Source organism: Antennarius striatus, chromosome 2 (assembly GCF_040054535.1).
Source record: "Antennarius striatus isolate MH-2024 chromosome 2, ASM4005453v1, whole genome shotgun sequence".
In the NCBI taxonomy this organism is placed as follows: domain Eukaryota; kingdom Metazoa; phylum Chordata; class Actinopteri; order Lophiiformes; family Antennariidae; genus Antennarius; species Antennarius striatus.
In genome coordinates, this window is record NC_090777.1 from 17547139 (window position 1) to 17562147 (window position 15009).

The window sequence follows — 15009 nt, forward strand, 5'->3', positions numbered from 1 at the left end:
CTTCTTTTTGTGTTTTCTTGATGTTCTGTTGACACAACCATTCACCGCACAGGTAACCATGCCAATTTTGGACTTAATCGTGTCGTGGATTACATTGTTTCTTATGGCTAATAATTCTTATTTTCTACTTACGTAATTACTTCCGGAACCAATTAATTTCGTAAGTAGAGGTACCGCTGTATGTCTCTTAAAATTAACTCTACTGTCCCTTTAAGATCCTCTGTCTTCCACCGACTGACTAGTGGAGGACAGACCAGTTCAGTCAGTCCTGATGCACTGCACAGACGGAGTGTGAAGGGTGGCTCCAAACGCCGCCAACGCCCCGGTCTACCTTTGAATCGTGTAACTGTAACTTCGCGGTAGTGAGGCGCGTCGATGTGCTCTGCCCTGACAATCACCCTCACAAGGTGCGCTTGGCGGGAGAGTAATTCGTATTTGGGGAAACCGCAGTTTCCTCCTACTTCGGCGCAAACAAAATAATGATTAACGATATGAAAGATCTGATATGAAAGGAATAGTGTTGCAAAACATCCTCTTCGTTGTCTGACATCTGCACCACATGAGAGGAGCTGCACAGAACATCTACACGCAGTTAATGGATTTCACTTCGATGCTCGTAGGAGATTGACCTGGACACGTGCGCCGCATCCTGAGCAAGATATGATTCCGTTTTGGAGTATTTGACATGTCAAGGATTTTATACGTCATCGTGAAGATAATGCTTTTTAAAATACTCACACTAATCCTCTTTCAAGGTATGTGTATTGTCAGAAATCTGCAAAATATGTTTTGTGTGTATGTGTATGTCTGCATGTGTTCATATCTATCTATATCGAATACAACCTATCAAAAACAATTTTTATAGTTACATTTGTTAATAATAGTTACGTTATGTACAAAGCAAAAAATGCTTTTCAAAATACTCACATTGATCCTCTTCCAAGGTATTTACATTGTCAAAAAAATATGTGTGTGTGTGTTTCTATATGTGTACATGTGCATATATATATATATAATTATATATATGTTATTATATATATATATATATATATATATATATATATATATATATATAATAACATTTTTTGTCATGAGGGGCAAAGAGTACTAATTAAATATCTTTCTTAAAGTGTGGCATAGTATAACACAACCTTTCAAGAAAACTTTTATCTTTATATTTGTCAATTATAGTTTTGTTATCTACAAAGCACTAAAATTGTAATTTGTTTCTTGTGAAAAACAAGGTGTCATTGATGCCTTGGTCATGTCCGAGGTCAGCCCCACACGTCTCCCAGAGTCCCGCAGGGTGTCTAGCTCCAGAGCTTCCACCGGTTCATGGCTGTCTGATGGAACGGAGCCAAAGTTCAGATCCAAACGCTGCACTTGTTATTCCTATAAAGACAAAGAGTGCGTCTACTACTGTCACTTGGACATCATCTGGATCAACACTCCTGAGTAAGACATGCTCCATCAATAACTAGGACATTAAATCCCTGCAGACTACTTGACATGTCAGTGCTGTGTACTCATCTCCAGGCTTGCACCATAGATTATCTCATCTTTTGTCATGAGGGGCAAAGAGTACTAATTAAATACGTTTCTTAAAGTGTGGCATGTGAATGGTTTGCAAACTTGAATAGGAGATTATTACCGATGCCAGTTTAATGTAGCAAGGCTTGCCCTGGGGCGCCCGTCATGGTTCAAGTGGTGGCAAGCCCAGCACAGGCTAAACGCTGCCAGGTCAGTCTTACATCAGAGAGCTGGATGTTTTTATTGGAAAATGTAAAGTCATAATGTGGCTAATTATGCCCATTCAATCTATCTTACTCTGTAGTGATGGTTGGCCTTTTGCACATCTTTATGTATTTCAAGCTCATCCTGAATTTCATGCAATGTTGAGGATTACAAATCAAATATAATTTGATGCATCTTTAAAAATTCTTGCATTATGATTAGATGGTTGTTAATCAAGTTGACTTTATTGATTTAGAAGGATGAGTGTCAATGCAATCACCAAAATTTTTAATATAACACAGTGAATGTATCCCTCACTGATGCCAAACTGATGCAGGACTCATTAAAGCAGCTGCAAGACAGTTTAGAAAAATTTACATTCATTCAGTCTTTGTCAGATTCCTAGTATTCAACCCAAACCATCTGCAAATGATGACCTGGCAATACAATTCAACAATGAATGAGTGTCTCAAGTATAGCCTTCCACCTAATCATGGTTGTTACCTGTAATTTGTGATAATAAATATGGTGTCCTGGTAATTCCCCTGTCATGATCTCACAATGTTTAAATGGTTGCAAAGACCTTAATAGATAGAAATAATATAATGAAACCTCATACAGGCGCTGGATTTATTCAAGGGGAGGTTTTTTTCTGACTAAAAATATCCACAGTGGTATTTTTTGTTGTTAGATAGATAGATAGATAGATAGATAGATAGATAGATAGATAGATAGATAGATAGATAGATAGATAGATAGATAGATAGATAGATAGATAGATAGATAGATAGATAGATAGATAGATAGATAGATAGATAGATAGATAGATAGATAGATAGATAGATAGATAGATAGATAGATAGATACTTTATTAATCCCGGAGGAAATTGTATAATCCCGGAGGAAATTGTATTGTAGTTGTAGTCCTTTCCAACAATACCAAATGAATAGATTAAAACATACCTCAGCTGACACTTGAATGAACTCTTCACATAGATACAGAACTGAACTGCAATAATTTATGATATTGTGAACGGAAAAACACAGAGAAAGGCAATATGACGAGGTAGTGGTGGAAGTCATTTGGTTTGTTGTTCCAGGGGCCACCAACAGAGTCGTTCTCTAGTCACCACAGGCTATTGGACTGTGGTGACTGTGGTGACTGGTGGAAGTACTCCAAGAGTTATGTTGGCGCTACATGTAGCAAGTTCAAAATTAAATGTGAGGAGCCAGCATCATAACACTAAGTGACAATTTTTCACAGACTGTGTTTATGCATCTGGTCAAGTACGCCATAGACTAGTAGCAACATTTCAATCCATAAATTCCATCACTTTCTTTTTTTTTTTTGTGGCTTTTTTGGGCAACACCTAATCACACATTAAAATTCTTGGCAAGACAGCAGGAAAACATTCTTTATTTTACTATCTTCTTGCGCCAAGACTGCTGTGGGCTGTTTCAGGTAAACAGTACACTTTATTACTGCTCAGCATGTTGAGACATATTGGCATAGTTTAAAAGACAGAAGGGGTATAGAAATATAAAGCTACAGCTACAGCTGTGTGGGACCCCAAATGCTGAAGAAATGCTGTGACTTCTAACAAGTTTCCTGAAACATCAGTGTGGAAAGTAAATTTGAGGGCTTAGCTTCTCGCTGTTGGTTTATCATTATAATTTGGGAAGCCGCTCTCAACCACCTTCTAATGGACTGTAGAGTGGTACAGCTAAATGTATTAATGGGACAGCTGTGGTTTAGATCAGCGCATCCCAACCTTTTTTGCGCCACGGTCTGGTTTCATCTAAGACAATATTTTCATGGACCAGCCTTCATTTGCACGATAATCATTAAAGACGCCAGGACAGCTGTAGTCTAATAATAAATCATCCGCAGTGGTTTTACGTAAAACGCAGACAAAAGAAAATAAACAACCTTTTTTTTCAAAAATTGATAATCAACATCTCTGTAAACTAAATAATTGTAAGAAATAATTATATTAAAAACTCCATTGAAGTGACTGCACTGATGAGGTTTATTTTGAAATATAGCGACTTACAATCAGTGCATTCAACGTAGGAGAAATACTGATCATTTCCAATAGGGTGAACAAGTCTATCAAATCATAACTACAATAACGAGAATTAAGGGTTGGAGACGGCTGATCTAGGGGTAACGGGAGACAATGACACCTGAAGTGTGTTCTGGATGTCCGGTCTTCCTCGCAGTTTGGTTTTGTTTACAGTCACTGCAGAAAATCCCGCTTCACAAAGACAAGAGGTTGGAAATGGAAGCAGGGTTTCAATACTATTTGGATGATCTCAGGATTATCTGACTTGACTTTAATCCAGAACATTTGCGCAGTTGTGGGTGCTTTATTGTGCGGGCTGATAACCTGTCACGTGACCAAGACCTGCCAAGCGGGACAGACACATGCATTCTTCTCTGCGTCATTCCGCACAGACGTCACTTTTCAAAATTGAACGTTTTTCAGACTCTGAAATAAATAAAACGTAATGTAAATAATTTTTTTCTTTCTGTGCGGCCTGGTACCAAATGACCCACGGACCTGTACCGGTCCGCGGACCGGGGGTTGGGGACCACTGGTTTAGATGGTCAAGCGGGTTGTCCAATGAATACTGGTTGGCAGTTTGAATCTGTCTCCTCCAGTGTCTCACAGTGGTGTATGTATGTATGAATGCCTAGTCATCATTGAAAATGAAGACATGTTCTCAACTCCTGTACCTGGTTACATAAATGTTAAAAAACAAAATCGAATAAACAAACAAAAATATTAGTGCTGGGCGGCACGGTGGCGCAGTGGTTAGCGCTGCCGCCTCACAACACGGCGGACCCGGGTTCGAGTCCCGCCTTGTGCGGAGTTCGCATGCTCTCCCCGTGTCTGCGTGGGTTCTCTCCAGGTTCTCCGGCTTCCTCCCACCTCCAAAAGCATGCGCTTCAGGTTGATTGGCCGTTCCGAATTGCCCGTAGGATTGAGTGTGTGTGTGCACGGTTGTATGTCTTTGTGTGTGGCTCCGCGGTGCACTGGCGTCGTGCCCGGAGTGTCCCCTGCCTCACGCCCTATGCCGCTGAGATAGGCTCCAGCTCCCCTAGACCCGCTGCGGCGGAAATAGCAGTGGCAATCTGAAGATGACTGACTGACTGACTAATTACAGGATTTGTAATTAATTAATCTAATTAATCACATTTTAATCTCATACCTGCTAAGGGCCCCCAAATAAAGAATTTGAATTGTAGGACATTACAAAATTGTAGTGCATGACTAATCAATGCAATGTACTCAGAAGAGAAGATTTGAAATCCACATTTTTATTGGTTAAGTGTGCTTTATAAATGAAATTCGAAAGAAAAAAGGCCAAGCATATCAGCAAACAATTAGGCCAGGTGCATTTCTTAAAAATGCAATATGAATACAGTTAAATAAGTTAAATAAAATAAATATAATAAGGCTGAGTCTCAAATAGGCACATAAGCAGACTCTCAGTCAAAAGGAATACTAAAGCTGACTCAATACAGCAATTCAAAATGAATAGTATAACATGCCTCTAAATAAGGAAACATCAGCCGCAAGATGCCAAAAGGCTTCTCATGTAAAAGGGTAAGCTAACGTTCAACACTTTGTCCTTTACATGTTTTGCATTTAAATGATACGTTAGGCTGGAGCTGCTTCAGTGAATGAAAATTCTTTCACAAAAGGTACAAATAATAATAATAATAATAACAATAATAATAATAATAATAATGGATTCGATTTATATAGCGCTTTTCTGGATACTCAAAGATGCTTTACATCGGATCCATTATTCATTCAGTCCTCATTCATACTTGGTGATGGTAAGCTACGTGTTTAGCCACAGCTGCCCTGGGGCAGACTGACGGAGGCGTCTACAGCGCAGATTGGCAGCGCAGAATCACTGCTTTTTTGCTGATAGTTCCGTATTTGTTCTTTCTATAAATAAACTTTCCGTCCAAAGGTCAGAGTGGGCTTGCCTCGCTCTCCTGTGTGGCGTCCATCTCTGTTGTCAGTCACTCTGCTTTTGACTAGTGGCGCAGGTACGAAGTGACGTCACTGCAGCCTACGGGTTCCTTAATCGGCCAAATTTAAAATGCTCGAACATTGACTTGCCACTCACGATGAATTGCGTTAATTTTTATAGCGTTTTAATTTGCAGCGTAATTAATTAATCTAATTAATGTGTTAATATGACAGCCCTAAAAAATATGTTTCCGTTAAAGGGACAGTAAAGTTAATGTTCCGCATTCAGTGGTCACGAGGGAGTCATACGTCACCTGGGCCAAACATAGCTTAGCAGCCATAAGAAACAATAAATAAATAGATAGATAGATGTATGTATGTATGTATGTATGTATGTATTTTCTGTTCCCGGAGGAAATTGTACATATCCACTGCTCAGGCATTACATCACGAATAAATACTGGATTACCACCAGGAGAAAAAGAAACACTGATATCACAGGACATACCACAAGACATACACTACACTAACAGACACATGCAGCACTAACAGGACTTATATACTAAACTATAACTAAAAATATAAACAGTATAAAATTTAAATATAAACAGTATAAAATTAAATTAAATCCATTCAACCGCGTGCTGACCTCGCCACCTACCCCCTGATAGCACGGGGCACGAAGGAGGACCTCAGCCTCTCTTTGGCAGCGCTGCATGACAGCAGTCTGCCGCTGAAATGCAAAAAACAGAACAGCAAAAAGACGCGGCTTTCAAATAAATTTACTGTGGAATTAATAACAACAAGAGTTGTTATTAATTCCACACAGTCCAATAGTAATTAAATGGCGGTTAGCTCAATGCTAACATAATAAGGATAATCCCATTGACGGGCTAGAGCGTGAGCATTTTTAGCGCGGTACCTTCCCAGAAGGTATCCTAAAGAACGACAGGTCCTTGTCTTTGCGTCTTTTTGCTGTTCTGTTGACACAACCGTTCACAGCGCAGGTAACCATGATACTTTTGGTGTTAATCGCATCTAGAATTGCGTTGTTTCTTATGGCTGCTATGTTTGGCCCCAGTGACGTATGACGCCCTCGTGACCACTGAATGCAGTAGCTGCTGCGGCACAGATTTTAGGCCTTTTTGACCAACCAGATGATGTTACACATAAAAAAATTTTTTTTTCTATTTTTCATAATGATGAATAACATGTCACTTAAAATTAACTTTACTGTCCCTTTAAGTTTTTGTATACTTGCCAGATAAATTATGGTTGAATGTTGCTATTCCAGTCCCCCCAAAAAGCTTTGTCTGCCGCACTCAGCTAGCTAAAGCTACCTTCATTGTACTGAAGGATGCATCACACTACTTCATAGCTTAACACCAGGACTTTTAAAAAATAAGTCCAAGGTATAGCTCATACAGACAACATAATAACATAATAACAACATAACGTAATTCACGTTTCTAATAAATATGTCGATGCTTGTGAATTATTTGCACGAGTGCCTTCAACACCATCCAGCCCCGGCTCCTGCAGGATAAACTGACCTCCATGGCTGTGGACCCCTACCTCGTGAGCTGGATCACGGAGTACCTAACAGACAGACCCCAGTACGTCCGTATGGAGGACTCTTTGTCTTCTATGGTGACCAGCAGCACGGGGGCGTACGGGGGACCGTGCTCTTCCCCCTTCTCTACACCCTCTACATGTCGAACTTAAAGCACAACTCGGATACATGCCACATACAGAAGTACTCCAATGACACTGCGGTTGTGGCATGTATCCGGGAGGGTGATGAGGGGGGGTACAGGGCATTGGTGGCTGACTTCGCGGAGTGGTGCCAACAGAACCAGCTCCAGCTCAACGTCTCCAAGACAAAGGAGATGATGCTGGATTTCCGGCGGGCACCTCCCTCTCCACAGCCAGTGATCGAGGGCAGTGAGGTGGAGGTGGTAGAAAACTATAAGTACCTGGGACTGCAGCTAGACAGCAGACTGGACTGATCACTCAACTCGGACTGTGTGTACAAGAAGGGGCAGAGCAGGATGTACTTCCTGAGGAGACTGGCCTCCTAAAACATCTGTCCTTCTCGTGTTCTTCAGTCCGTACTTTCCAGTATGCTGTCATATGCCCTTGTTTGTTGGGGCGGCGGAGCCAGGAATAGAGACTCATCCGCAGAGCGGGCTCAGTGGTCGGGCTGAGCCTGGACTCTGTGGAGACGCTTCTGGAGAGCAGGACCATGTCCAAAGTCAGGGCGATCATAAACAACACCAGCCACCCCTTGCACACCACCTTCTCCCAGCAGAGAAGCACCTTCTGCATCAGACTGCTGTCATACAGTGCCTCCACAGAGAGGCTGAGGTCTTCCTTTGTGCTCTGTGCCATCAGGTACAATGACTCTCAGGAGGAGCGGGGGGAGGCGGTGAGGTCAGCACGCGGTTGAATGGAGGGGAGGAGATGGGATGTGTCACTGTGCTGCAGTGTTAGAGGGGCCAAGGTGTTGTGATGTGACATTAGATAGTGACATGTCTGACAATGTAAGAAGGGCGTACCTTACCCACTATGTGGGCCTCCTGCTATCTTCACTTTCACCTTTTATTGTATTTTATACTGTTTATATTTTAGTTTAGTATATGTCCTGTTAGTGCTGCATGTGTCTGTTAGTGTAGTGTATGTCTTGTCCAGTGTAGTCTGTCTGTCTGTCTCTGTCTGTCTCTGTCTGTCTCTGTCTGTCTCTGTCTGACTGACTGACTGACTGACTGACAGTCAGTCAGTTGGGGAGGTATTTTATCCATGTCAATATGGCTTTAGGTTAAAAAAGATTGATGCCCAGATAGTTTCCAACTGTCATTTCCATTTCATTTTGTGACATGTTGAGACACATGATGGATAGCATGCATGTGTCTATGTGAAGTTCTTTTATTTTGACTCTGTTTTTTTCTTGAAATTCCTAGACGCACTGTTCCCTATGGAATGTCAAGCTACAGAGGACCTCAGAGAGTAAAACGCAATCCTGGCAAACAAGCAGCTGAATGCGAGGAGGAACAGACTCAACGCTGTGTTTGTGCTATACTCGATACAGACACTGAGTGCCATGATTTTTGTCAGTCAAGGTCAGTGTGTTTCTCTCTGTATGACTGACTGACTGAATCATTCTCACTGTGTATATTTTACAAACACACAATGCTAATCATTAATCAAATCTTTTCCTTGTGCCAATAAATAAAAGAAAACAAATAGCCGAAAAACACCAAGCATGGCCAGTTTGGAAGTACTCATTATGTTGTCCAAAGCTGTAATGTGTATATTTATTTCCTGATGTCATGTAATTGTTTACATTTTCTGCTTCTTTAATCCAAGATCATATAATGCCAGGGATATAAAGTAGATGTTTTTATTTTATTCATTATACCTGACTGTCTTTAAGTCTGTGAACGTTTTGCTTTGTCTGGGGCATAACTCAAGAATTTTATATTTTTCATGAAAGTTAGAATACACATCAGACATAAGCTGGAGCGTTGCCATTAACTAGTTAGAAAGTTTTGTCTTATCTTTTTTTTTTACATGTCTTTGCCAAAAAGTTTATTATAATTCTTTTTTGCGGTGCACTGGCATCGCGCCTGGCGTGTACCTTGCCTCAAGCCCCCAGTCGGAGGGGATAAGCTCCAGCAACCCTGCCACCCATGATATAGAAAATGAATAAATGAATGAATATAATACTTTTGTTGTTGTTTCCACATCAATTTGGTATTTTAAATTTTAAATGAAATATTGTACATGTGCTTTAAGTTTTACATATACAGTACACAGTTTTTTTGTAAGCATGATTTTGACATGTATTTCTGACTGACCTGGCCTGAGGGAGCATACATTTGTGCATCTGCTGTTTACCACTAATATATAATTTCGCAATGGCCAGGGGAAATGCATTGCCTAATGGCTCTTGGTAATATGCATGGATATAAAAAACAATGTTTATCCATTATCAGGAATTGAATAAATCCTTCAGTTCTAGTATTCATGGTCATGAAAAACAATCATTTTAATATTACTATATGTGTCATGAGGTAATATCCAAAAATTAATATTCAAGAGACAAAATACAAGAGGCTCTGAATCATTTCTGCATGCTGTTACTCTATAAGACTGTTTGCTTTGTGTTATCCACTTCAAATAATTATAAAGTCTACTTACAAAATAAAGAAAACATGCAATATCTTCAGAAAAGTCAGCTCAGAAACTTTTTAAAATTTCATCATGCAAATATACAAAAATACTTCATGTAACTCATTCGAGCAGAAATGGGCAATTTTTAAAATTATGCAAAAATTATCATCTATGGCCTATGACATTTTTATTTTCACCATTTCCAAGCAAGTATCCTGTGAAATTGTAACTAATTTTAAAAAAGTAATTCGTTTTAAAAAGTAAAAGTGATTTAAAGACAGAAGACAGACATACAGACCTATTTAAGATCCCTCAATATATGAAAAGGATACATCCATCAATATATCGTCTATTCATCACCTGCTTACTGCTGTATTTTCCTTTACACGAACAAGGTCATATTATCTGATTGCAAGTACTTTGTTGCTCAGAGAAGGTTTGTCATAATGTATCAAGTACAGATCAACAGAAGTGGGCAGAGTGATATACTGTAGTTGACAGTACTTTGTGAAGCTGTTAGGTACAGTGAAACCCGAGGACAAAATGTTTTTTGATTATTTTTTTCTTTAACACTTTTTCACTTTTTTCTTCTTTGTTGTATCACAGTTGCCTTATTTGAATTTTAACTACAGTGCAATCATGGGATTGATGGATTTTGTTCCTCTTGTTTCTATCCGTAAGGTGTCCAGATTATGTGCAGAAAGAATGCTAAAGATTTAGGGAAGTTTCTATCTGTATTGTCATCTATTGTTAAAGTAGAGCATAAATTGTCTTCTGTTTGATTTTGGGGTACATTTATGAAGTAGGGAAAAAAATCATGTGCTTTTCATTTTCAACTGTAGTAACAGTCTTAAAATTGCCTTGAAAATTCAACAGGCAGTATTTCTAAAATGGATGAGTATCTATGGATGTGGTCAGCTCAAGGTGTGACTTCAGTGTTGGCGAGTGGGTGAGAATGTTGTTATTTGGCTCAAGAGAAGCTGCAAGTTTCTCATAAAAACCTTTGCCAAGCTGTTCATTTCATGCAAAAATAGGCCCTTGCACTGTTGTTTGGCATTGCGTTCATTTATTGGTGCAGTCACATCAACAGCAAAACTGAAGTCTCCAATCCATACTTTTTTCAACATTTTGCCCAGGCTGAGACATATGACAGATGTGTGGTAGAATATATCACCATAATCAGTCTCATTATCCTCCAAAAGAGCAACAAAGCAGCTGTGATTCAAATCACATTTTCTCTCAATATGTCTAAACATGCATTTACTTACATAACCAAATCAAAAAAATCAAAGTTGATCACTCTGTACTGCAGCTGCAGCTTCAGATTTCCTGCAGTGTGCTCAATCATTCTCCTTGCAATGTGTCAGAATATGGGCACATTCTCAAATACAGCCTTAATATCTCTCCATCAGAAAATGGTTCCGTGTTTCTATTTTGTGTGGTATGGCATAACTTGTCTTGATACCTGCATCTCTGGATTTGTGAAGTTTAGTAAAAAAAGACACCTTGCTGGTTATACAGCTTAGCTAGAAAAGCATATGATTCTCTTGCCCATTCTTGATCAGGCAAGTTGTTGTATTTCTTAGTGTGTTTGGTCACAAAGTAGTTATATAATTTGCAACCTAAAATATCAACCAACGCATTACAAACTAACTAAGCACACAGCTTTCTTTGACTTTTGTAGAAAGATGTTTAGTAGTTCATGTCTAGTTAAAAAACAAGTCATTTCTTTATTAGATTTTTTTTTTTTTTTTGGTGTAAATTCATTTATTCAAAGCTAGCTGTCAAGCACATATACAATCTGGCCAAACCCTAACCTCCCCAGCTACTATGGGGAAGTACCTGAGTCCCTAGGGAATAAAGTACTACTAAAAAAAAGGGACATGTTTTTTGTAAGTCTGTGGCCTTTATCATGTATAATTTAGTAATTAGATTGTTGGTACGAAACAATTAATAAATTAGATAGTGTAAGTTTGAAACTTGAAGAGACAAGGTTTCTTGATGACCGTGCAATTTCATTTGTTCACTGTGTAGGAGAGAGTTACAAATCCAACAAATACCAAGTGTGTTTTTTCTGCAATATTTCTCTTGTGATTCCCAATCTTTGTGGAAGTTTATCACTAAAGCACGTAGTTGACTTTTAAATAATAAAACTTTAATATAAAATGTTCTCTTCAAAGGCCCCTGCAGGCACTGCCAATCAGGACCCGCCACAGAGTCCGTGGTCTTGGATGACAGCTCAAAGCCTCTCCATTTCCTGCTCTCCTCCCAGGGTGAATGGACTTCTTCCTCCTCTTCAGCTCCTTCATTCTCCATTTGGCACTCTTTTCTCCACAAGTATACTGAAATTCAAGAAAAGAGCTTTGGAGATTGACAATGCCAGCATTCCTGAAAGTACTCTGTGTTAAAGCAAGTTCCATCAGGCTGAGTGATATCAAGAACTCTCCACCAAATTTTACCACAGATCCCTGGAGGCCTTTTGTTTCCCCGTGAAAGCATTATGAGGATTATTTTCGCCATAATTGAAATGGCAGTAGCCTTACTTCTGTCAAGCTTAATCTATACTTTACACAAGGTACCAGAGTACTTTAGACGAAGCTTCACAATAAAAAGATCAGCTTGAACCATTGGAACCCTTGGAAATATGAGCAAGATGTGACATTGTGATAACCCAGCTTGAAAGATAAAAAACAGTACACAAAAACAAGCAGGAACCACCTTTTGACCACCTGTGTTGTGGGGCATTATATTAAGCTTTGATTTATGGAACTACTGCTGTCATTCTGGAGAACATTCACACCTTTATAATGAACCTACTTTGTTCCTAACACTTTTCCCAGAAATTCAATAGATATAAATTACCAAGCTGTCAGTCATATTGTTTTTTCCTGGCCAACTTTGACTCTGTGCAAACTGACACATTTTTAGCATGGTTTTTGAAAAAGCTCAGTGCCAGCCAAAGTAATTCAAAAACTGTTCTGTGTATCTGATTACAAAACAGGGTTCATGCCCTTTAACTGTCATAAATAGCTTGTAGCTCTTGATTACATATATGTAAACATGTAAAGCTGACGTTACTCTTAACCTTTGAAAATATGAAAATCAACCATGAAGCTGCTTTGTTACAAGTGACAAGTAGTTGGCTGTTTTGTCGAAGATTGTGTCTTATTTGTCTATTCCATAATTCCATTTGTTTTCCTCAAACTAATAGAGAACCACGTTGTTGCACTGGATGACATGGTACTACTTTATAGAGTAGGAGAGCATAAGCCTCTGCCAATGTCACTCAGTCCATTTCATTATATTACATCCTAATTACATTTTCCAACTGTTAACCAGACCTAATAAAGGGCATGGCAATACAGACTTACAAAATTCAGTGGTTCTATTGTTTTGCTGCATGAACTGCTCTTCCTATCAATGTTTACGGTAATCACTCCAGTATTGTTATTAATCAGGTTATTGACATTATTGAAAAGTTGTATATGACTTATATAACATTTCCCTAAAAGTTTTCCGCAACAAATACATCAGAAAATGGCATGTCCTCAATTTCTAGTTAATAGTAGTAAATGTTGAATATGAAAATGAATATTTGCTCTAGACCAAATGACCAACCTTCAGATTCACACTAAATAATGTCTCCATTAAACTTATATATTATATTTTAAAAAATCTAAATAGTAAGCTGCTCATGATTGTACATTTATGTTTGATGTTTGGTGATGCTGGAAGGTTTAGTTTACTAGGTATGCTCCACATGATACAACCATCAAGAGATCTACTTTTAATATTTTCATGGAAACCATAAAATATAACACATGAACATATGTAAAATGTAAACATATACAACCACAAATTATGAGTAATATACTGTATGTGTAAAATTGTGTAATGTGTGACATTGACATTAATTAAAGCTTGGAGGAAGGAGCAGATGGATGGACAGACAGTTGGACTATTGGACCATAATCCCTCCATTGCTTTCTGTCTAGGGGGATAAAAAAATGACCAAATATCTGAATAAACTGTCTTTCAGGAGTGTTTAATTCTATGATGCTTTGTTTCTTCTAGAAATTAGCATGACAAAATAATATACAGTGTTCTGTGTATCCAGGGCAAAATGTGTTCAGTAAAAGAATCCTTCATATCTCTTATGTATGGTCCTGCATTGAGCTCTGATCCTGTCCAGCTGACAGTGTGTGCTCATTATAACGTTTGTACCTTGTCAGAAGGAATAGTTCTCCTGTCACAAGAGCAGTACACAACATCTCGTACAGCTTTTGTTTTTATTACTCATTATGAAATCACTCAACAGGCTGATTGTGCGTGGTCCATGTGGGTACATTATGTTGACGCCATTCAGAATTTTTAATTAGTTCTGCTGTGTTCAGTGTATTTACTGTTTTCAGCAACTATGAGAAAAAGATTGCTGATTGTTGACTATCATTTTCAGATTATCTATCTAAAACTCAGGGTTAGCAAAGAACCAATAGTCATTTGTGGAAGTGAGACTCAACAAACAACTTTTTTTCTCCCTGGCTGAATCTTTATAGGATATATTCACAATCAATAGTTTAAAAGGAATGGTATAAACATACCTTTTATTTATACCTTAAAGGTATAAATAAATCTGGACTGAATCAACCTTGGAAATGAGCAGAGATTTTTCAAAACATGACATTGTACACAACATGTGTTCATTTACTGTTCTTATGGAAAGAAAAAAACCCAAATGAAAATATATTATTTTGTACTTACTGGACTTGAATATAACATGCCATGTTTATGACATTACTGGACAAATATTGTTTCCTATTCAATAAATACGTTATTGTTTTCTTACAGTGAAGATTGGATCATCTAATACTTGACACTTGCCTCACCCACCTCCTCTTTGGGTGAGAAAGCAAAGGTCCTTTGTTGCAGGTCCTGTTTCGTGGCTGTTAGGTTACTATTTTGGCAAAAAATTGATTTTGCAGTCAAGACACCTTTGTTTTATAGACATGTCTATGAATATTGTATGCTGTTTTGATGAAGAACAACTGTGTTGTTTTAGTTTTGGGTTGATCAACTGACAGTAACCCAACACAGTGTCCAGACACTATTT

General features: G+C 38.6%; 1 protein-coding gene across 1 annotated transcript; it reads left to right on the forward strand.

The window, feature by feature from the left end:
• Positions 1-259: 259 nt before the first annotated feature.
• Positions 260-14719, forward strand: edn3b (endothelin 3b). The gene is made up of 4 exons (XM_068338786.1): positions 260-755; positions 1245-1455; positions 8687-8845; positions 12080-14719. The coding sequence occupies exons 1-4, from the start codon at positions 686-688 to the stop codon at positions 12132-12134; spliced, it is 495 nt and encodes a 164-aa protein (XP_068194887.1). The 5' UTR covers positions 260-685; the 3' UTR covers positions 12135-14719.
• Positions 14720-15009: the final 290 nt, after the last annotated feature.

What these genes read in the sequence shown, in the direction of transcription:
- edn3b (XM_068338786.1), top strand. Translation starts at nt 686, where the DNA reads ATGTCAAGGATTTTATACGTCATCGTGAAGATAATGCTTTTTAAAATA. An exon ending in CACACTAATCCTCTTTCAAG is followed by an intron (nt 756 to 1,244) that starts GTATGTGTATTG and finishes GTGAAAAACAAG; the next exon opens with GTGTCATTGATGCCTTGGTC. An exon ending in ATCTGGATCAACACTCCTGA is followed by an intron (nt 1,456 to 8,686) that starts GTAAGACATGCT and finishes TGAAATTCCTAG; the next exon opens with ACGCACTGTTCCCTATGGAA.